Raw genomic sequence first — 24,231 nt, forward strand, 5'->3', positions numbered from 1 at the left:
CACTTAAAGTAGTAGATGAGCTTTGCTTTTTGGGTAGCAAAATAAGTTATGACAGCCAAGGTTGGAGGATATAAAATGTAGACTGATAATGATAAGAAAAGGGTTTCTGAAGAAAAGAAGTTTGCTAAGGTCAAATCTAATTTTAAGTGTTAGAAACTCTTTTCTGAAGGAAATGGCCTAGAGTGTAGCCATGTATAGAAGAGAAACATGGACGATAAACCGTTTAGACAAGAAGATGATAGAAGCTTTTCAAATGTGGTGCTTCAGAAGAATGCTGAATGTTAGGTGGGTATATGGCGCAACTGATAAGGAGGTGCTGAATAGATCCGGGGACAAAGAATTCTAGCACAACTTGACAAAAAGAAGGGATCAGTTGATAGGACACATTCTGAGACATCATCGGATCATCACTTTAGTACTGGAGGGAATGAGTGGGACGGGAGTGGGGTAGTATTGTCGACGGCGGCCGAGAGATTTATACAATAAGAAGATTCTGAAGGACGTAGGCTGCAGTACTTATTTGGACACCTTACAGAGCAGTGTGGACACTTGCATCAAACCAGTATTCGAAATGAAGGCCACAACAGGACTGTCCTCTCTTAGTATTGAATCCATATCTTCTGGCCTACTTTGTAAATTTCTACCATTTTATGGCTACCACAGAGAAGTTATTCGCAAATTGTCCGGATTGGGTAAGTCCAAATGGCCATAGGGGACATCGGCATACCATCTGCTGTAGGTCTATGACTAGTAAATTTTGTTGTCGTTCAATGACTATTAAATTTTGTTGTCGTTCAAATTATCCTTTTTGCAGATGACAGTTTTACCTTTGAATACTGTGCGGTTATTTTATTAAAGTTCCTTCAAGAGTTTAATAGATGGCTACTCTGCAAGTTGTCTAGCTATGGTGAATTTTCTTGCATTTCTGTGTACTACTCTTTACTTTCACAGTACGAACCAAGAATCCTTGAGTAATACCGCATTAAATATATCCTCTTTCAGACGACAATGAAAAGAAGTGTACACATTTGGCGACTATTGCCTTTTTCTATTCCTTTTTGCGAAGTCGAAAAAGTAAAGTAAATCAAAGGAAATCTACCATGTCTTTCTTTTGCGTAGAATACCTCAGAGTCATTACTGAAATATTTCCTCGAAATGAGACGTTAATACGGGTCTCCCTAAGTTATAACCAAGGCATCATGTGTACTTTAATACCATCGGCAACCGTATTCTAAGACATGTACATAATAAAATTTTAAAATATCTCTTTATTTGTTTGAACCGATATTTTTGGCAAACGCTGCGCCTACTCAAATGAAAAAAAAATTCTACAAGAGATTGTCTAACGAGCGTCACTGCAAACAAAAGATGAAGTTCTATTATCAGTCTAATTATCTATTAATAACAGACTGTTATCTTTCGTAAGATTCGATCGTAGTACTAATCGACGATTCTTGCTTCTCCTGAATGATCTCTCTCACATTGTGCCTCTCATTTACTAATAGTACACTGCTCATTAAGAAATTGAGATATTGACTGAGCCCAATGAAAGATTAAATTATAAAAATAGCGTCTTAGGCTGTAGTTTTGAGTGGAGTTACAGCTGATATGCCAAATAGTTTAAGAGTGAAATATCCAAAGGATTTAGCCACTGATATGATGGTTCCTATGCAACTCGAAGTGGTGGATATTGTGACTCGTGGGCAGGATAAATGGAAAGTTGTTTGCTCGGAGGTGCTGACACCTACATCTTAAACACTTCTCAATCTTCGTAATTGGAAGCTTGAACATCCTAGACGAGCACGGTGGTCGAATTGAGTCTTTGGCCACAAGCAAACCGCAAATGCATGAGCTGTTCATGAATAATTAAAACATTTGGAGTGAAAAGATAAGACAGCTAGACAGCTATGGCAGCCTTGTTAGTACGATTCGTGGACCTATTAAACTCTGGTGGGCCATTAACAGCAATACCGGTAACGCGTCATAGATACTAATGAGCAATAACATTGTAATGTACAATAAGCCATACAAGACACGATAATGGAAAAATTTATCAATCAGCACTTGGCTGATGGCACTACTGAAGAACATGAGATTCCATTGGTAGCAGCTGTCATTATCATTCTGAGGAAATCACTAGAAAATGAAAAAGTGTTGTCTTTGTTGCATTTAACGATATCTAAACGCAAGAGGAGCCACAGATGCATATTCAATTCAAAAGTTAATGGAGACTTTAGAGAACTTAGGTCAGTCGGTTTCCATCCTATGAGTTATACATCCAGTTATCTCTGGAAGGTGGCTGGTGCATTATCAATAACAGGCAACATCCGTCAATATTGATTGTCCCACCATAAAACCTTAACGTAGTCTTGGCTGTTCTTTGAGATTCGGTTCCAGTAACGATCTTTTAATCCATCATGGAGAAATACTCACACCCTCAATCAAGTGGGAGAACAGAACGCTTCCTTGTCTTGTGAGCAAGATCCAGATCGTGACTTAAGGCTAATAACTTCCACAAATACTTTACTAACTGAATGTATTCAGAATCAAAATATGACGTTGATACAAAGTCTTGCCTAGTTTATCGTAGTTATTGGGATGTTATAGTTGAAGATTGCAGAATGATAACTGGCTAGGCCCTTTATGTCTCCAGTAAGATGGAAATAGTTTATTACTACCACACTGTTTGCGGTAGACAGTTTCCTTAAAGTTGTGTTGGCACCAATTTCCATCTAAGATCAGTGTTGGATATTCTTGCTTTCTGAAAAACCACAATTACTGGAGACGACTTTACGACACAAATACCGCTGGGACACCAGCTTTCACTTGATTATGTACAATTTTCGCATTCACAAAATTTTCACATCACCAGTCATGGCACAACTAGGCTACTCTGCCTGCGACTGCCGTCTTTTTGCACTTTTCCGTACTTTCTGTGCCACTTATCACCAAAGTCATCCACACAACTGCACCCGAAGTGGATTCCCGACTTTCTCATTCGCATTGTCAAAAGTAATAAACATATTTAAATGACATGTGAATATTACTGTCGTTATAATTATGGACAACATTCATTATTATGCTTTTTCTCTCTTTAAACAATATCTATCACTCCAATTACCTTTAACACATCATTAAAGACATTTATCATCGGTAGAATTCATAGATACATTCAACATTATTTGAAAACATCATTACTTTTATGTGTCGATTTTTATAGTCTTGGTTTAAACAAAAAATTTTAACAAATTTTTTGGTAAAATTTAAGCTGTTATGTTACAAACTATTTCCAGTTAAATGGTTTGTTAAAGGACAGAAAAGCTTTAGTCATTTTGTTGTACTAATGTATTTTGCAGAACAACGTAGGTTAAAAAGCCGCCAAGTAATCATGTGGACTAAGATACCGGTACATTAGAATAAGAGGGACAGGAGAAAACTTGTATTCATTTTGTATTAATGTACCAACCTACTGAACATTTGTTTAGATGGTTTTATCCACACATCGAAACATGTCGGTACAAATGTAGATACCAGATTTCTTCAGAGAAGAGAGAATTATTGCACCACGGCGGTACAAATGTAGATACCAGATTTCTTCAGAGAAGAGAGAATTATTGCACCACGGCCTGGCCGGTGCGCTAAACTATCTTGCGCCAACACAGCAACACGATGGAGGGGTGCTTTCATTGTTGTTACGGCGCAGTACGAATTAAGAAGACGTATTCATTGCGTAAAAGCACTCATTCACGAAACTAGCAAAGCAGGAAGAGTTAGCAAGCATCTCTGAAGGGTGAAGTTGGGCAGCAGTACATCTCTGGCTAGACTCCTGTTGAAGCTAAGTGAACAAAAAAGAGCAGATTGAATGAAGTCAAAGCAACCCAATGGCAACGGCCGTGTGTTACGACTGTTGTCTCTTCCAGGATGGGGGTGAAACTGTTAGAAAAGTATTGGCTAGTACACTCTCATAAATATTCCCCTGAATCAGGCTCTCAGTCTCAGATGTACTCGTGTGTTATTCGCTCATGACCATACTGCTGTATAAAATGTAAAATTAAAAACCCCTTTTGAGTGTAATTTATTACGTAAACAGTTTCGGCGTTCACCACGCCATCTTGAGGCCCTCTGACTGACGTGTAAGAGAAATCCAACCTGATATACAGTCGAAATAGGGGCCAGCATTAATTGATGAATGAAGGTATTAGTTAATGAAAGTTTATGGATACCAGATAATGCTGGCCCCTATTTCGGCTACACATGAGGTTGGATTCGTCTTGGATTCCTCTTACTCGTTGGTTGGGGGCCCTGAAGATGGTGTAGTGAAATGCTAAAACTGGTCACATGAATTACAGTCAACATATAGATGGCTGAAGTAAGCAGTTTTTAATTTTACATTTAATGCTGAGTAAATGAAATCCCGCAGTCATCTTGTACAAAGGTGGATTTACAGAGTGCTGGGGTGTATATACACTCCTGGAAATTGAAATAAGAACACCGTGAATTCATTGTCCCAGGAAGGGGAAACTTTATTGACACATTCCTGGGGTCAGATACATCACATGATCACACTGACAGAACCACAGGCACATAGACACAGGCAACAGAGCATGCACAATGTCGGCACTAGTACAGTGTATATCCACCTTTCGCAGCAATGCAGGCTGCTGTTCTCCCATGGAGACGATCGTAGAGATGCTGGATGTAGTCCTGTGGAACGGCTTGCCATGCCATTTCCACATGGCGCCTCAGTTGGACCAGCGTTCGTGCTGGACGTGCAGACCGCGTGAGACAACGCTTCATCCAGTCCCAAACATGCTCAATGGGGGACAGATCCGGAGATCTTGCTGGCCAGGGTAGTTGACTTACACCTTCTAGAGCACGTTGGGTGGCACGGGATACATGCGGACGTGCATTGTCCTGTTGGAACAGCAAATTCCCTTGCCGGTCTAGGAATGGTAGAACGATGGGTTCGATGGCGTTTTGGATGTACCGTGCACTATTCAGTGTCCCCTCGACGATCACCAGAGGTGTACGGCCAGTGTAGGAGATAGCTCCCCACACCATGATGCCGGGTGTTGGCCCTGTGTGCCTCGGTCGTATGCAGTCCTGATTGTGGCGCTCACCTGCACGGCGCGAAACACGCATGCGACCATCATTGGCACCAAGGCAGAAGCGACTCTCATCACTGAAGACGACACGTCTCCATTCGTCCCTCCATTCACGCCTGTCGCGACACTACTGGAGGCGGGCTGCACGATGTTGGGGCGTGAGCGGAAGACGGCCTAACGGTGTGCGGGACCGTAGCCCAGCTTCATGGAGACGGTTGCAAATGGTCTTCGTCGATACCCCAGGAGCAACAGTGTCCGTAATTTGCTGGGAAGTGGCGGTGCGGTCCCCTACGGCACTGCGTAGGATCCTACGGTCTTGGCGTGCATCCGTGCGTCGCTGCGGTCCGGTCCCAGGTCGACGGGCACGTGCACCTTCCGCCGACCACTGGCGACAACATCGATGTACTGTGGAGACCTCACGCCCCACGTGTTGAGCAATTCGGCGGTACGTCCACCCAGCCTCCCGCATGCCCACTATACGCCCTCGCTCAAAGTCCGTCAACTGCACATGCGGTTCACGTCCACGCTGTCGCGGCATGCTACCAGTGTTAAAGACTGCGATGGAGCTCCGTATGCCACGGCAAACTGGCTGACACTGACGGCGGCGGTGCACAAATGCTGCTCAGCTAGCGCCATTCGACGGCCAACACCGCGGTTCTTGGTGTGTCCGCTGTGCCGTGCGTGTGATCATTACTTGTACAGCCCTCTCGCAGTGTCCGGAGCAAGTATGGTGGGTCTGACACACCGGTGTCAATGCGATCTTTTTTCCATTTCCAGGAGTGTATGTGCTTGCTAACCACTGTTATCGTCATCTTCTGACTTTCACATAGGGACTACTGCGGTAGCTAATAAGCTATTCAGTCATAAGTCATGGAATTAGTCTCCAGTAGCAGGGGGCAACTGCCTTTGCTGCGGCACATATGCAGATGACTTGGCGCCTTTGCACTACTGTGTCTTCATTTGAGTGGCTACTTTGTTCTGGCGGTCATCTCTGTAGTGGGATACATGTTTGAGCCCAGGCTCGGGGCGGCTCGGTTTCTCTCTGGCTGTACACTAGTTCCTGAAGGCATCCATTGACTGATCATCGCGCAGAGCGGAAACGTGCCTTCGACATTGATCATGCTAAGGGCTTCACTTTGTGTACCATCCTCTCCTGTCCTGTGTTTTGTGGCGCGAGGCTGGCCAGCAGCCTGGATGGCGTTGTCATGCATCGGACATGGGGCGCCGTCCCTTCCAACTGTGGCCGGTCCATGACTCCAGGGGCTTAAGCAGCCTACACACGCCAATGCCCTTGAGTAGGCCTATCTGTTGACGACAGCTCTCAGAGTTCAGTGGCTCACTGCTTCGTCCCAGGGCTGCGGCCTCTCCTCCAGCAGTGACCATACCTGTACGTGACACGAATAAACGTTTAATTCAACCAGGATCGATGTCTTCTTAGTGGTCTGCATCTCGCTTGCAATCACCACCACCACTCCCAAACTAGGTCCAGACGAAGGAGGGGACTTTGCTTCCCGACTACAAAGCCAAATCCTCCGCCACAATGCCTCTATAATACACAGGAATTTGGACTTGAGTTTTGGTACTGGGATATCTTTCATGATGTATGGTACTGCTCAGTTTCCTTTCTCAACGATTTCGTTGACATTATTAATAAATATTATGTCAAAACCTTCTTTAATCAATATCTTTCTATGTCGCTGAAAAACGTATGTAGTGTTTCTTCAGAAGTAGCACCTACTTCAAGCTACTTCAACTCTATATAGGCGATAGCATCATAAATGCTGATCATACAGCAAATTCCGGCTTTCCTTTGATATAATTACTTGTCTGAAGAGTCACTTAGATATCATAAAGAGTTTTAAATGTAACAAATCTGATAATGTTTGTAACAAAACATTTTTAATGACTAATTGCAACGATTAACATTAGCAAGTCTGTGCGTGGTTGATAATTTTCTCTCATCACTTTTCTGCTTATTTTGATAATCATTGTAGCTGCAGTTGAAACGCCCCACTTTTCACTGCACGACAGGACAGATAGTATAAATTGTGGAAAGGGGTCAAAATAAGGCGTTGTCAGTTACACTCGAACATACAACTTTATTATTCGAACAGACATTACAAGAGCCCAAATAAATTTTTTTTAAACACACAGCTTTAATACTTGGTATTTAATTACCAGCTGAAAGCCACTTTAATTTAAAAACGGCTAAAGGCCATTACCTTAAAACGCAAGCACAATCAGAAATTTAAGAGGCAAGCCTTGTATTAAAACAGTTCTTTAGTTAGGCTGAAGTGACAAGTTAAGTTCAAATCGGCAGAAGGCCTAACCCTTTAAACTCCATGACATTAATTTTTTAAATACCAAAGGCCTTACGTGAAACAGTTCTTTCATTTAGGGTGAAGGCCTTTAGAGCAAACAACTCAAACTCAAAATCGGCTGAAGGGCTAAGACTTAAAATTGAACAACACAAACATTTTTAAAATGCCAAAGGGATTATGTGAAACAGTACTTTAAACTAGGCTGAAGCCACACAAGTACAAACAACAACAACAAATTTGAAAAAAATGACAGTCGCCCAAGGGCGCTCAGATGTTCGAGGGTCGGCCTGGAATTCAAACACTTACGTTCGCTTAGGTGAGACAGGCAGTCGGCCCAACCATTTTCAATCCGCTAGGAACCCAACCGACAGACAGTCAACAGACCAATGATCACGATCACTTCCTCTCCACACTTGAACCAAAACTCAAACGATGCTAACAGCCGAGACTGGAACAACAACCAGAACGGATCAAAGACAACCCAAGAGCGGTAGACGACCCAAATACACGTCGTCTAATCAGACGACCGACAAAATGGCCAAGCAAGATCGTTTCCACTCTAACGTGTGTGTCGGCAATCGTCGGGCGAGTGATGGCTATCCGCGCCTCCCTGTCGGTGAATGCCCCACTGGTGCTACAACATAACTACGCCAACCGAGCAAGTGCTACACATCAGCACGGAGACACCACTAAAATACACTCCTGGAAATGGAAAAAAGAACACATTGACACCGGTGTGTCAGACCCACCATACTTGCTCCGGACACTGCGAGAGGGCTGCACAAGTAATGATCACACGCACGGCACAGCGGACACACCAGGAACCGCGGTGTTGGCCGTCGAATGGCGCTAGCTGCGCAGCATTTGTGCACCGCCGCCGTCAGTGTCAGTCAGTTTGCCGTGGCATACGGAGCTCCATCGGAGTCTTTAACACTGGTAGCATGCCGCGACAGCGTGGACGTGAACCGTATGTGCAGTTGACGGACTTTGAGCGAGGGCGTATAGTGGGCATGCGGGAGGCCGGGTGGACGTACCGCCGAATTCCTCAACACGTGGGGCGTGAGGTCTCCACAGTACATCGATGTTGTCGCCAGTGGTCGGCGGAAGGTGCACGTGCCCGTCTACCTGGGACCGGACCGCAGCTACGCACGGATGCACGCCAAGAACGTAGGATCCTACGCAGTGCCGTAGGAGACCGCACCGCCACTTCCCAGCAAATTACGGACACTGTTGCTCCTGGGATATCGGCGAGGATAGTTCGCAACCGTCTCCATGAAGCTGGGCTACGGTCCCGCACACCGTTAGGCCGTCTTCCGCTCACGCTCCAACATCGTGTAGCCCGCCTCCAGTTGTGTCGCGACAATCGTGAATGGAGGGACGAATGGAGACGTGTCGTCTTCAGCGATGAGAGTCGCTTCTGCCTTGGTGCCAATGATGGTCGTATGCGTGTTTGGCGCCGTGCAGGTGAGCGCCACAATCAGGACTTCATACGACCGAGGCACACAGGGCCAACACCCGGCATCATGGTGTGGGGAGCGATCTCCTACAATGGCCGTACACCTCTGGTGATCGTGAATAGTGCACGGTACATCTAAACCGTCATCAAACCCGTCGTTCTACCATTCCTAGACCGGCATGTTAACTTGCTGTTCCAACAGGACAATGCACGTCCGCATGTATCCCGTGCCACCCAACGTGCTCTAGAAGGTGTAAGTCAACTACCCTGGCCAGCAAGATCTCCGGATCTGTCCCCCATTGAGCATGTTTGGGACTGGATGAAGCGTCGTCTCACGCGGTCTGAACGTTCAGCACGAACGCTGGTCCAACTGAGGCGCCAGGTGGAAATGGCATGGGAAGCCGTTCCACAGGACTACATCCAGCATCTCTAGGATCGTCTCCATGGGAGAATAGCAGCCTGCATTGCTGTGAAAGGTGGATATACACTGTACTAGTGCCGACATTGTGCATGCTCTGTTGCCTGTGTCTATGTGCCTGTGGTTCTGTCAGTGTGATCATGTGATGTATCTGACCCCAGGAATGTGTCAATAAAGTTTCCCCTTCCTGGGACAATGAATTCACGGTGTTCTCATTTCAATTTCCAGGAGTGTAACTGGGCAGTGAACACCACAGGCTACACACAGTTTCACAAACAGTTGGACGAAGAACGCGACCAATGCTAAAAGCAGTGACTGTGCAATCACCAAGGTGAACCTCGAGTTGAGACACACACCGCCAACCCATAAGCGATCGGCGAGCAAATACACGTCGTCAGGTAAGACGACCAGCCGACGATCAACCAAGACCGTTCCCAGCCATGTGTGCCGGCAACGGTCGGGCGAGTCGTGGCTATCCGAACCTCATTGCCACTCCCGCCCGACCGAACATCTGCCGCGTGCCAACTGTCCGACTGCCAGGTCCGAACTCCACTGCTGGCGCGTTACAACTGACTTCATTGCCCGGTCCGAACTGCACTGCTGGCGCGGTCCAATCTTTTGGACGACAGACGACGACCAGGAAGTAATAGCAGTCCCGCTATCATAATACGGCAGGGCTTATAACGATAAGCGCTGCTGCTGCTGCCGCTCACGGGCAGGCAAGGCGGCGACTCACTGACATCAGTAATTGAAAATTAACATAACGAGGCGGCAGTACGGTGAAAACAGGATGTTGAATAAGAGATGGCACGAACATGAGCCACGCACCGCTCAGCATTGTCTGTGGGACTCTAAGGGACAACCCATATTCTTACTGCGCTGAGTTCTCTGCGCATTCTGCAATGGCTTGAGGCTAAATTTTTAGTGCAAATGACCTACCTCTCGTTTTTTCAGTGTCATAAATACACATATTTTGATGTGTATGGAATAAAAATACAGAACTTCCTGAGCCTTTTTAGGTTTCTCTGAGTGATGTTCCAAAAACAGACTGAATATACTCTGAGGTGACAAAAGGCATGGGATACCTCCTAACATCGGATCGGCTCTCCTTTCGCGTGGCGTAGTGCATCAAATTGCATTAGAAGAAACTGTAAATATTGGTGGAACCAGGGACATTGCTGTTGCACTGGATGGGACATGGCAACGTCGAGGACATCGTTCCTTGAATGGTGTTGTAAGTGCTACTTCTCTGGAGAATGGAAATGTTGTTGATGTTATCTGAGTACTGCCACACCTGCTGTGGTAACACTGAAGGACATATTGAACATCAGTGATCTAAGAATTATCTTGGTTACAGTGGAGTTATGGAGTGTGATGGGGCTCTAAAAATATTTCAGAGATCCGAGCCCGTTTATAGCGTTAGATACACGAAATACCTAGGCGATGGAGACTCTAAAGCTTTCAATAAAATTAATGCCTTCAATGTTTATGGTGATACCTTGGTAACAAAACTGGAGTGTTGTGGACATGTGCAAAAGACGATGCGTGCTAGATTGAGGAAGCTATGAAGAGAAATTAAAGGAAATTTGCTACCTGATGGGAAGTATCTGTCAGGTCCAGGCAAATTAACAGAAACTGCAGTAGACCTTCTTCAGAGTTATTGTGTCCTGGCCATTAGACGAGCTGCACCTCTGAACGATGTTACAGCAATGCGAACAGCTGTATGGGCCACCTACTTTCATAAGTTGTCCACAGACAACCAGCCTGTCCACAGACTTTCCCCTAAAGTAGCAGATTCTTGGTGTGGTTGCCAAAAAGCAAAAGAAAGTGGTCAAATATACAATCGTAAGCATTCTCTCCCTGAGCCTGTTATGAATGAAATAAAACCTGAGACCTGGGTGACCCTGTTTTGCTTAGTAAATGTCTTCATGAGGCCACTCAGAATATAAATAAAGTTTCAAGTATTACATATGGGAAAGATTACAAAAGAATGTTTTTGTAGAACTAAATACACTAAAAGTTGGTGTACTAGATGCAGTGATATTTCGATGATGGAGTGATAGGAAGGTTAGAAGTCCTGAGAAATTTAGGCATAAATGTGGCTCTAATACGGAAGATCAGTTTCCTGCGTGTGACACACAACGGGTACATGAAGCTGAAAGATTCTCTCTTCAAGTACCAAAGAAGCAAGAAGTGCTAAAAGGAATGTTAAGAGAAAGCTTGAAGATGAAGAAATGCTGCAGGATGAAGAATATGCTTCAGGAATGCTCTGTGGCACAGTTTAATTGGAATCATGTCTTCATTCGCAATTTCCTGCAAGTCGTATTTTTCAGAATTTAGGTACAAATATTACCTAAAGTTTATGAAGTATTTCTCTAATTTTTTCTGTAACTTGCAATAGTCTGTACCTATGTAGTAGACCTAAGCCTTATTGCAGAATTATCTACATTATAGGACGTAAGAACCAGGCTAGCACTTGGGAAAAAGGCATTCCTTGCCAAGAGAAGTCTGCTAGTCTTAACTTAAGAAAGAAATTTATGATAATGTACGTTTGGAGCAAAACATTGCATGGTAGTGACACATAGACTGTGCAAAAACCAGACCAGAAGAGACCCGAGGACTTTGCGTTGTGGTGCTACAGAAGAATGTTGAAAATTAGGTGGACGATAAGGTAAGAAATAAGGAGGTACTCCACAGAATCAGCGAGGAAAGGAGCATATGCAGAACACTAACAAGAAAAAGGGACAGAATGGCAGGACATCTGTTAAGGCACCAGGGGATAACTTTCATGGTACTGGAGGGTGCTGTAGAGGGTAAAAACTGCAGAGGAAGCCAGAGATTAGAATACACAGGTGGACTTACTACTCTGAGATGAAAAGGTTAGCACAGCACAGGATTTCGTAGCGAGCAGTATCAAACCACTCAGAGGACTGATGACTCAAAAACAACTCCTAAAGGATACGTTCGTCGTACGTCCCACATTGTTTTCTGAGGTAATTTCAGCCGGCCGGAGTGGCTGAGCGGTTCTAGACCATACAGTCTGGAACCGGGTCGCAGGTTCGAATCCTGCCGTGGGCATGGATGTGTGTGATGTCCTTAGGTTAGTTAGGTTTAAGTAATTCTAAGTCCTAGGAGACTGATGACCTCAGCAGTTGAGTCCCATAGTGATCAGAGCCATTTGAACCAGTTTAGGTAATTTCGTGTAATGTTGCTTATGCGCTAGCACCGACAACGCTACGCAAACGCCGCTGCTCTTGTTCGTCAAGTGGAGGCCATTGGCCACTGCATTGTCTGTGGTGAGAGATAGTGCCACACTCCTGACTGCGTGAGTCGTGAAATAATGAATTCCATAACAATTTCCGAAATGGAATGTCCCATGAATTTACCTCCAACTACCATTCCGCGTGCAAAATGCGTAACTTACCATTGTGCACACATAATCATGTCGGCAACTTGTTCACATGTATCACCCGAGTTCAAATGACACCTCCGCCAATGCACTGCCCTTTCATTCCTTAGTCAGGTGATACTACCGCCATCAGTGTACATGCATATCACTGTCGTATGACTTTTGTCATCTGAATGTAGTTCCAATTTTTGGAAGGGTTCGTTGTTTGTAAGCAGAATGTTGGAAATGCCAACCGCTTCCAAAATATTTCAACTAAGAAACACCTCCGCCACCCACTTAGGATATTTGCATTTTATAAAAAGGTCGAAGGGACCAACAACAGTCCATTCTTTTTACTTGGGGAAAGATTCTAAACGAAAGTTACTTTTTTCGCTTTGAAACATGGCCCTCGACAGCGTTGCATCAACAGCCATGCACTAATACTCAGTCATAAACTCAGCCATGAAGTCTGTTGAGACAGAAAAATAAAAACTTCTTACTTGATTACAGTGATGTAACCGGCTGAAGAAAATTAAAATTTTCCTTCCGAAGAGTTTAGGTATCATGTGAAAATTTAGGACGCCCACGATACTTGGTGTGTCGAAACTGAATGTATTTAAGTAACTCACCACTCTTCTATTTTTTATATAGCAAGCAAAACAAAATTCAGCATTGTGAAACAGATGGGTCAGTTTGGATCAACCAACTGCCATGTCATCTGTTAATGACGTTTTTTGGATCTGGTGTGGAGGGGAATGGGGTCAGCACACCGCTCTTCCATTTATTGTCGGCTTCGTTACGATGGAACCGCCGCTTTTCAATCAAGTAGCTCCTGAGTCAACAGCACGAGGCTGAATGTACGCCATTCCAGTCCTCACACCAAGGAAAAATCCGTAGCAGTACCGGGGATCAAATACAGTTTCTCTGCATATCTGTGAGACACGACGACCACTGAACTATGGACCTCTGATCTTTTTGGACAAATTCAACGCTTCACCACTGAAGTCTCTCATTCATTGGGAGGCACCAACCCTTCTTATCTCCTTTTATGAACCCTCAAGTGTCTCTTGTTGCCACGCTCTGCAGTTTGAGGGTTCCTCCACGAGGCCGCAGTACCGATCAAAAAATTCACTTCTGAAATAGAACCAACATACCCACAACTGCTCGTGCTGTACGGCTCCTATTGGTCAATCACGCCACTGCTCTGGTGGTTACGAGGGCATGCTGATAAATAAAGCCTCCGAATTTTTCATGATAAAACTCCTAAACTCTTTTACATAAAACATACGCTAACAGTCTACGCCTTTTTTCTTATGTCCACATATTATTTCTCAACATTCTCACCCTGGCGACAAACACATTTTCGCATGAGAGACCAGTTTTGCGATACCACCACTGTTTTTATTGACGAAGTCACAAAATCAACTCTGCTTACACTGATTCATCACTATCAAAGTGATGTCCTCGAAGATGCCTTAAGTTCTGGAAACTAGCGAAAATCGGATGGGGTCAAGGTCTGGTCTTGAGGAGGATGATGGATGGCAGTGGAGCCGAGGCGCCGGACTGCAGCGGTCGAGCGTCGGTCGCCTGGCGCTGTGATGCTGACGGAGAGGGTGCCCCACGGTTGGACGAGCCATTCGAATTCGAAACTCGATTACAGCACGCCTTTTTTCACATACCAACGTAGGTATGTTACACACCGCCATGTTTCACACCAGACTAACAAGAGCTGGAAATATGTAGACCTGGAGAATAAAGATGTAGAATGTGAAAGACTACAATGGACTTGCCGTGTGTTTTGGAAGGCACTGATAGCAGTAACGTTAACTAGTAAACATTCCCTTTACTACCTGTCCCATGCGTTTATTAAATTGAATTTGCCCTTTGACTGTGCTGCCAACAGGCTGCACTAGAGTTGATGATATTTATTTGAATCTAAATGAACTTGAATGCTGATACAATATTAATGAAATGGTGATCCTGTCATTATTTTAGTCGATAGTTGATGCATGACAGGGGAATTATCATTTATAAAAGCTATGTCACAAGTTTATTGGTTAAAAAATAAAATAAAAATACATGTTATGCATGATGACAAAATAAAACATGAACTGATAGCATCACAGATATGCAACAAACAGTTAAATCTCCCCTGGGTAGCGGTTGGTTGGCAAAGAATAAGGTTTTTCTGATTGAACTACTTACTCTGGCCCAAAGTGAGACGTGGTACCTACTGGAACTAAGGAAAACGTGGAAGGGAGGATCTACCCATGTACCTTTCTTTTCACACAACCTGTTTATTTATCAATATATAACCATAATTTCTTTTCTTTTGCAAGAAAAATAAAAACAGCAAACAATATTATAATAATTACAAGTCTGCCGTACCTGCAGCCAGCCCGCTATCGGGTGAAACAGCGGCCGCGCTGAAGCAGTGCTTAAACGTTAAACAGATTAGAAAACAATCAGACAATGATAAGGCTTACTTCAATGCAACCAAGGTGCGACTGGACTCCAACCCGTCCCTTTTCACAGTCTTATTTTCACTAAAGTCCCGATGACAGTTGACTGTTAATATTTTCCAAGTTAGACGACTGTCAGTTATTAAGATCACTCTGCCGGGTTCCCGGGTTCGATTCCCGGCTGGGTCAGGGATTTTATCTGCCTCGTGATGACTGGGTGTCGTGTGATGTCCTTAGGTTAGTTAGGTTTAAGTAGTTCTAAGTTCTAGGGGACTGATGACCATAGAGGTTAAGTCCCATAGTGCTCAGAGCTATTTTTTTAAGATCACTCTGAAGGAACGTCTTAGAACATTACTTGTGAACACTTATTACAAGAGAAGTCACTCGGCGGAACCACGAGATGCAGATAAAAATGCACCAATAATGACCCGGCCTTTCAAAGACAGCAACGCATCACTTAGTACAACAGGTTGTTCAGATTTCAACTAATGCAATTACAATCAAAGAATTGTTCCGGTTAACATCTAAATCTAATCATAAGACTCCTGTTTGTTTGACGGTAGCCTGTGCCTTAGTACAATTATTCCGGATGTATTTACGACCAGCAGCTGATTCATTGGAACATTAATGATCTGGTACAAACCAGAAAGGAAAGGCAATATATATGCGGAACAAATTTTCAAACGACAATTGGTGTCTTAGTACGATACTTCGGCCTATATTTACGACCAAAGAGCCGACCGAGTAAAACTGAGGGTCGGGTACAAACCAGAAAATAATTTGGAGGGCAGGTAGACAATGACAAAAATCACCACGAGGACTACAGAATGTTACTCCCCTTTATCAGCAAGCAGTTCCATGGCTACACGGCGCATCGCGGCGGTTACTGAGTGGTGCCGATGGAAGCCAGGTGGAAGAGGGCAGCCAGGACACAAGCGGTCGTCCGACACGAATGTTACCAACCAACCGAGGGGATGTCGGCCTGCTGTTTGTTGTCGAAGTATTCAGATATCTTCGCTCTGCGCAGGCCCTCCTTGCGTAGCTTCTGGCTTCGGCCGCTCGGACTTCGTGATTATCTCGTGTCGAGACACTACCGCCAATCCACAAACTTCGTGTCTCCTGTCGGGCCAGCCAACCCCGTACATATATCGGCAAGCAAAGACCTTATAAAGGCATTACCCACAGATACCAACTCTACCTGGTAGATATCGTCAATCGGGCCGCAAAAGGGGTAGTATACCTCCAACTGAGCAACACATTTATCATGAAGGTTATTGTCAGGATGGCCCAAACGTTACTGTGGGTCAGATCAGGGGCCCCGCCTAAACTAATACAAGTGCTTTTGTGTACTAACATATATCATTTCAGGCCCTCCATAAACGCTGTATTCCCTCTAAAATTGTTTTGAAGACCTGAGGCTTCACTAAACAATTCTGCAGGCCGAGGAATGCCACCAGTTGATGGCTCCCTCAAAAGAGTCCGGTCCGCAGTGATCGTGGAAAATCGCGAACATTTATGGCCGCCATCCTTGTTCACAAATGCAGCTTGACACTGTCGTAACATGCCGGCTTGGCAACCTAGTTTTCTCTTGCACATCCTGGCCCTGTTGTGGCTGTCCAGGTAGGCCGTCTTTCCTCCGACCGAACGCATTGTTTGCATACCGGGGTGAGAATTATTCGGCCTAGCATTATGTCCCAGTAACTGCTTCGACGTGCTCCTTTCTCTAATAACCGCACGTGGCAGTTTGATACGGCTCCAAACGTCCACTGCAAGCTTTACTGTTAAATGAGCAAACTGCCTGCTTGTTCTTAACTCCAGAAAAATACTATTTGATGGAGAGCCCCACAAATATCCGTCATGTATTACCAATATAGACGCTCCCATCAATGCCTGCTCATGCTGATTACCACTTGTCGTCTCACAAAACGTATCGTGGATGTAAAACCAAGATTAAATTGTACCCTTGAATATGGAGAATAGTGAGACAGAGACTCGTCCTCTTTCAAGTGTAGGAACTTTAGTTTTATTTAAAAACATTTAAGAGATTTCAGATACAAGTTTAGTAGCATTACGTTTCAGCAAGCCCTCGTACTTCGTTCTGCTTAATAACGTAATAGGCCATATGTTCAGCACAGCATTCATATACAACTGGCAACTAAATCTTCGGCACGTTTGTGGCTGTAATATTAATTTTTGGTTCCTATGTCACCCTTTGTCACATTCGTAATTTTAAGGCATAAGCACTTCCCAGAATTTAGCGTCGTGACTTCAGTTAGGCCTTCTCTTAAGTGGTTCGATCAACCTACGTCACTAATAAAAAAATCATAAAAATCTATCCTGCACAATGCATATCAGTTGTCCATACAAAGTGCCAAATATTGTGTGAAAATGATATGCATAAATTAGTCGCACACCAGCATACTCAAAACTTATTACATGGAAAAGTTTGTTTCTACATATCAGCAATGAATGAATAGCATTCATTGTTATTACACTACAGATACTCGGAGAATAGTCACCACACATCTGGGTGTTGAGCTGTAGGTTAATCATAACTTCCTAGTGTATGACGTCTCCAGGTTCATGGCTTTAGGATGGACGCTTCTCCATAACCAAAGTGGACCACAGTATATGTTCAAGAAATTTTTACTGAAGGCATTGTGCTTCTGGTACAAACAGTGAGATTTTAACAATACCTTTCGTGCACTGGAGGAAAAATATGCAATAAACGCAAATTGATAGGCATGTTTCTACAATTCAAAGATGTTGTATATTCAAATTTCGCGCCGGTCGCAAAAGAGTGGTGACAGTAGCGCCACTGTGAGGATGCAAATCGGGTTTGCTTGAAATACACGCTGCAACGGACGCGACGGTCAGTCGCCTTTGACATGGGACATGGTGAGTTGGTGTTAGTCTAGAACGCCTGTATGGTGACGAAGTCGTCGTTATCACCTCACTGAGTTTGACCGAGGTCGTTTAATAGGGCTACGAGAAGGCTGATGTTCCTTCTGCGATATTGCAAGACGTCCTGGCAGGAATGTAGCCACTGTACATGATTTCTCGCTGCGGTGGTCACTGGAATGTATAGTCGCAAGAACACTGAGCTCCGGACAGCCAAGTAGCAGCAACGAAAGGGAGACCATCGGGTTCGGTGTATGGGTCTGGCGCATCGTACTGCAGCTGCAGCAACAATTTGAGCAGCTGTTGATACCACTGTTACAGATCGGTTTCTTCAAAGACAACTCCGCGCCAGAAGCCCTGTAGCATGAGTTCTACTGACCTAGAATCACCCACTACTTGCAGCTTTTGTGGTGTCAAGCGAGAGCTCGTAAGAGGGCAGGCTGGGGTTGGTGCATTTTCTGATGAAAGCTGGTCGTGCCTCGGTCCCAGTGGTGGCTCTGTGTTGGTGAAGATGGGGCCAGTTGAAGGCCTGCAACCTACCTGTCTGCGTGTTAGACACAAGGGACTTACAACTGGAGTTAGAGTCTAGGCTGCGATTTCGCATGACAGCAGGTCCACTATCGGGGATATCGCAGGTACCCTGACTGCACATTTGTGCATCAAGCTGGAGATTCGATCTGTTGTGCTGCCATTCGTGAACAGTATTTAGAGAGTGTTTCCCAACGCGATATCGCCCGCCCACATATTGCTGCTGTGATCCATCGTGCTCTACAGTCTACAGGGTGTCGACATAGTGCCTTGACCTGCACGATCAGCAGACCTGTCTCCAATCGAGGACATTTGGAACGTCATCGGACGACACTTCCAGCGACATCCACAAACAGCATTAGTCATGTCTGTATTGACTAACATGGTGCAACAGGCATTGATCTCCATTCCACAAACTGACATGCGGCTCCTGTACAACACAACGCATGCACATTTGCGGGCTTGCGTTCAACATTCTGAGGGTTGTGTGTGTGTGTGTGTGTGTGTGTGTGTGTGTGTGTGTGTGTGTGTGTGTGTGTGTGTGTGAAATCTTATGTGACTTAACTGCTAAGGTCATCAGACCCTAAGCTTACACACTACTGAACCTAAATTATCCTGAGTACAAACACACACACACACACACACACACACACACACACACACACACACACACACACGCCCGAGGGAGGACTCGAACCTCTGCCGGGACCAGCCGCACAGTCCAGCCGCACAGTCCAGCCCCCTAGACCGCTCAGCCGATCCCGCGCAGCTTCTGAAGGTTACATGGGTTGTTAATGTACCAGCATTTCACATTTGCAATGGCTAATCTCGCGCTTGCAGTAACCTATGATCGTGCACTGTTAATCACATAATATGTTACCTATATAAATGTGTTCCCGAAATTTCATTACATTACTTTTTTGTACTGCGATTTTTTCCATCTGTGTAGGTGGCTTTTAAGTGAATGAAATTGTACTGACGATAATTTATTTTATTCATTTACAGTTATGACAAAAACGCTTAATTTTCAACAACGTTTCATAATGGCATGCTGTGGAAACAGCTCGATAAGGTAATCTGTGCGAACGCAAATATGTTAATTAGTTTAAATGGCTCTGAGCACTATGGGACTTAACATCTTAGGTCATCTGTCCCCTATAACTTAGAACTACTTAAACCTAACTAACCTAAGGACATCACACACATATCCATGCCCGAGGCAGGATTCGAACCTGCGACCGTGGCTGTCGCGCGGTTCCAGACTGAAGCGCCTAGAACCGCTCGGCCACTCTGGCCGGCAAATATGTTGATCTGAAGATGTTAACCTGAATGTGCGGTAGCGCCAGCGTCCACACTTCTAAGTTGGAGTCTTAAGGAGAAGCTCTGCCAGGCGACCAGGTGGATAGAAGATCCTGATGATCTCTGTTTGTATTATGAGACGGGGTCGATAAAGGAAGCCTCGGTGTACCGCCTTTTTTGATACGAGCTAACCAGGTTCGGCTGGATTCTATGCCTTGCAAGCTTCAGTGACTCCATCGGTTTCTGGAGAAAACGTTTCTCGCTCATCCTCTCTCTTCCTTCCGCCAATTAGGGAGCTTCCTTTGAAGCACTGCCGTGCTATCAGTCACACTGGGGAAAGGTTCCATATGAACAAAAAAGGTTTATGAAAGTTGTCGTGACAGGAAGGCTCCCTGTTGTGGGATTCGCCCGGCGGCGCCGCAGGCCTCGAGGGAAGGCCCAGCCGGCTGCTGTCCCCTGCGCGACCATTACCCGGCGTGCGCCGAACTCTGGAGAGTAGCAGCACAACTAGATGCCGTGTCTTCCAGTTTGCTTCCAGAGCATTTGCTTACTTCCAGATACGAGTGTTTCCCAGAGCATTACTCATCGCATTTTTTCCAGCCAAAAGCAACGCTGCGAATGCGAAACGTTACGTATGTGTTATTTGAAGTCTCCCGGTTGAGTGGACCTACTTTCCGTCACATCTCACTAATAGTGGAGCTGTAGGACAGTTTCAAAGTGGCGTCTGTAGGTGATGTAGTTACAAGCAACGTGCCGTCATTTAATTTGTCACTGCAGAGAAGGGAACTGTGGGGAATATTCACAGAGGCTTGTGTAGAGTCTATGGAGCATCTGCTGTCGACAGAAGTATAGTTAGTCGTTGGGCACGGACGGTCAGATCATTAGAAGGCGGTTCGGTGGAGCTCCACGATTTACAGCGGTCGGGGAGATCACCCACAGCTCTCACAACTGACACACCCGACCTAGCCCGCTCAGTCTTCCACCTGTTTGGGCCATTAAAGGATGCCATTCGTGGAATACATTTTGAGGTCGATGAGGAGGTGATTCAAACAGTGAAGCACTGGCTTCGCCACCGGGACAGGGATCGCTACCGACAGTGCGTACTCGTCCTTGTTTCGCGCTGGAGGAAGGCCTTAGAATGGGATGAAGATTACGTGGAAAAATAGGGAGTGTAAGTAAAACACCATTCTTTCGTGTGTGTGATTCTCATTATGTTCAATAAAGAACTATTGAAGAAAAAATGCGGTGCATTGGTATCTGCACAACCCTCATAGCATTGCAAATCCATTTTATATTATTGCAAGTAACAATCAATCGTATATTTAACATCAATAAATTTCGCAAGTTGTGGGTGGGTGTTTAATTTGAATGTGGAGAATTTTCGTTTGTTGTGGGTCCGTTCTGAAAAACGGTCCTTTAACAGCAGATTTCCAAAATCATGTCATGCAGTGCCCCCGTTCTATATATTCGTTAATTGGCCTATCTTCATACCCACTCTGCAAGTAACCCAGGCGTTCAGAGTGCTTACTCCTTACATCGGGAGGAAAGGCGTTCGACTCACTGATTCCGTCAGTCAGCCAGACACCGGTTCCTTAAAACAGGAGCGGCAGCTATTCACGTAGATTTATGTGGCGATGCATTAATTAAATTTTGGAACTCATCAAAAAATACTTTCCAGGTCAGATGCTGCCTATCACAGTATAAGCGTCAGCTCCCGCTGTGTCGAGGCCAGCTGATACGCAATATCTAAATGCGCCAAATTAGTTTCAGTTAAAAATAATTGAATGTTTACTTTCCACTAATGTGCAGCGTTGGAGCTTGTGCCATCTCTGTGTGAAAGTCTTCGGTAATGTATTTTTGGCTCTCCTAATTTAGAATGTATAACTCGTTAAGATGTGTCTTTGGAGTCTTGCAGCGGACTGTATATGAGCGAGCAATTCTCTCATGTTGGCAGGGCAACCCCTGGAGTCGAAGGAGTTCCATTTCTGGAGGCTCGGCGAACCGGATAACGGCGCCGGGCACGGGCCCCACAACTGCGTCATCCTGGTCGGCCTCGGCTATTACGTGGACGTCTCGTGCGAAGACACGCAGCCCGTCGTGTGTGAGCTCACCCCGTACTAGCGAGCGGCTGCGCTGTCTCTTCCCAGCACAGGGCGGCCGTGTCGTCTTTTTAACCCTCGGCGATAGTGGAGTAGGACATGGCAAAACTGAAAGTGCCTCTTGCCGTAAATATTTGAATAGCGCAGAAATAATTGCTGCTGCCTTGAGTGCCCCAAATTACTTACAGTTAAAAATAATTGGATGTGCGCTTTCAACTGTTGTTCACTAATGTAAACCTCGATTTTGGTCATCAGTCTACAATAAAACCGAATAAAGAAAATGGTAAAACTGGTAATTCATTTCAAACTTCAAGCACGTTACTCGTAACACAAAGGAATGTTTGTACTTAGGTATCAATGGATATTGCGAGCTGCTGCCTATTCTTGTTGGTAAGGACTGCTGTAGTTCACGTCAAGGTCGTCTCAACCACGTACAGCAGCTGCCGAGACCATAGGGCGCTCACCGACTCGCCATGGTGTCGCCACCACACAAAGATCGCTTTTGCCTGGAACTCAGCATCTGCAGTCACACTTCGTAAATCCTCCACGAGGCCCGTTTTGAAAGTGATGGAGTGATGCAGATAAGTTTTCTCTCGATTCTTTAATCTTACATTATTAGAATTGCCAACACAGAAAGTGGTGGCAGAAAATCGCAACCAGTGTCAAAGAACGACTTTCTGTATTTTAGAATTAACTGGCAAAGCACCCCACCACCTGGTTTTGTAAGGAATCGTATTTCCGTGTATAATATGTGGCATCTCCCGAACTGTAATGTAGTTCTGCAGGTACATTTAGTGGTATGGATCCTGTCCAAAATGTGTTACAAACAGAGTCAGTAGTCAATCTATCTATATCTGAATCCCGCTCCAGCAACTCCGCTCCAGCTACATCCGGGTCTGGGTGTTGACGAGTCCTCTCCATTTGGCTCGGTCCTCCCACCACTTTTCTTCCTCCACTTGCTGCCGGGTCACACCTCTCCTTTCTACAGATATTCTCTCTCCCATTTTTCACCGTGTTCTTGGGCGCCCTCTAGGTCTTTTCCCATCCATCTTTAGTTCTTCCATAATTTTGGGGTCTCTTTGCCAATTGTGGAACCATACACAATCATTAACCCGGCTCCAGGCAGGTAGGGTGCCGTTCCCTATTCCTCCGCTGGGGTAATTCCTGCCTGGTGCGTCTACGTCGCGGGGATGGGCATCCTATACTTCGGTAGGCCGGAGTGCTAGGATGGCTGAGTGCAGGCAGGGACCCAATCCCGTGGGGTATAACATGAAACCCATGCCCAGGGTTACGGGTGAAGACCTTAATGGCAGCGACGGAGGAAAAGAAAGACTTCGGAACGGCGTAGCTGACAGATGAGGCAACTCTCCTTTCTGGGGAGTAAGTGAGAAGGGAACCACTGCCTTGTGGTGGAGGAGAAACTCCAAACGCTAAGGGAGACAATCCCAACAGAAAATACTTTCTTGCGTTAGGCCTAGCAAGCCAGTAGGAAAGTCTTCATATATTGCTTTCAAAACACAGACGAGCCTCAGAACGAACCACTCAGAGTCAGTAGCAATGAAGTAATAAACTGATATGGCATTCCTGATGCTGAAGTTTTGCTGCATGAAGAGGGAAAAAGTCGTAAGTGATCAACTTTTTTGCTTTTCGTATTCTGGAGAGGTGTCAGCGAGAAATTTTTTAAAAAAAGTTGGAAATTACGTCTGAAGTTTGTTTCGCTAAGTGCTCTCATTCTCAAACACTGGATAAATATAGTCAGGGTAATTTGAGGGTCGTGAATTACGCTGTCTGAAAACATACAATAATAATTATATCAAATACTATAAAACAATTTTCTTGGCCCTGGAAAACGTTCGACAGGCAACGTGCAACTGAAATTCTTTATAATACACCTCTTTAGTCGTTTGGCAACAGAGATTACAGGCAGATAAAAAATGAATTCTGGAAATAAAATACACTGTTATCAGTTATGGAAACGTTACATAGTCGCCCGACACAGAAATGTTTGCAGTTCGCCACTGTTCCTAGTTAATGAACATGTTGGCTTTCTCTATAAAGGAGCAGAGCTTGGAATTCATGTTAAGCTGCTACAGTTTCGCTCATTTGATTACTTGCCGTAATAGACACGTTCTGTTTGGGTACACCTCTGCGTACCGATGATATGCAGGTGATATTTCACAACAGTTGAGCGTTTTTTCGGCTGTAAATCAACGATAGTCACTTGTGGAGGCAAATATGATAAAATTACTCTCAA

The 24,231-nt window shown here is 45.0% G+C and overlaps 1 protein-coding gene across 1 annotated transcript in view; it reads left to right on the forward strand.

The window, feature by feature from the left end:
• LOC126267590 (macrophage mannose receptor 1-like) overlaps window positions 1-22,266 on the forward strand; it is a 197,929-nt gene extending 175,663 nt beyond the window's left edge. The window contains exon 8 of the mRNA XM_049972891.1: window positions 21,833-22,266. Coding sequence (XP_049828848.1) covers window positions 21,833-21,999 — 167 coding nt within the window. The 3' untranslated portion in view covers window positions 22,000-22,266. The remainder of the gene's footprint in view (window positions 1-21,832) is intronic.
• The last annotated feature ends 1,965 nt before the right edge of the window (window positions 22,267-24,231 follow it).

This window comes from Schistocerca gregaria, chromosome 4 (assembly GCF_023897955.1).
Source record: "Schistocerca gregaria isolate iqSchGreg1 chromosome 4, iqSchGreg1.2, whole genome shotgun sequence".
Taxonomy (NCBI): Eukaryota; Metazoa; Arthropoda; class Insecta; order Orthoptera; family Acrididae; genus Schistocerca; species Schistocerca gregaria.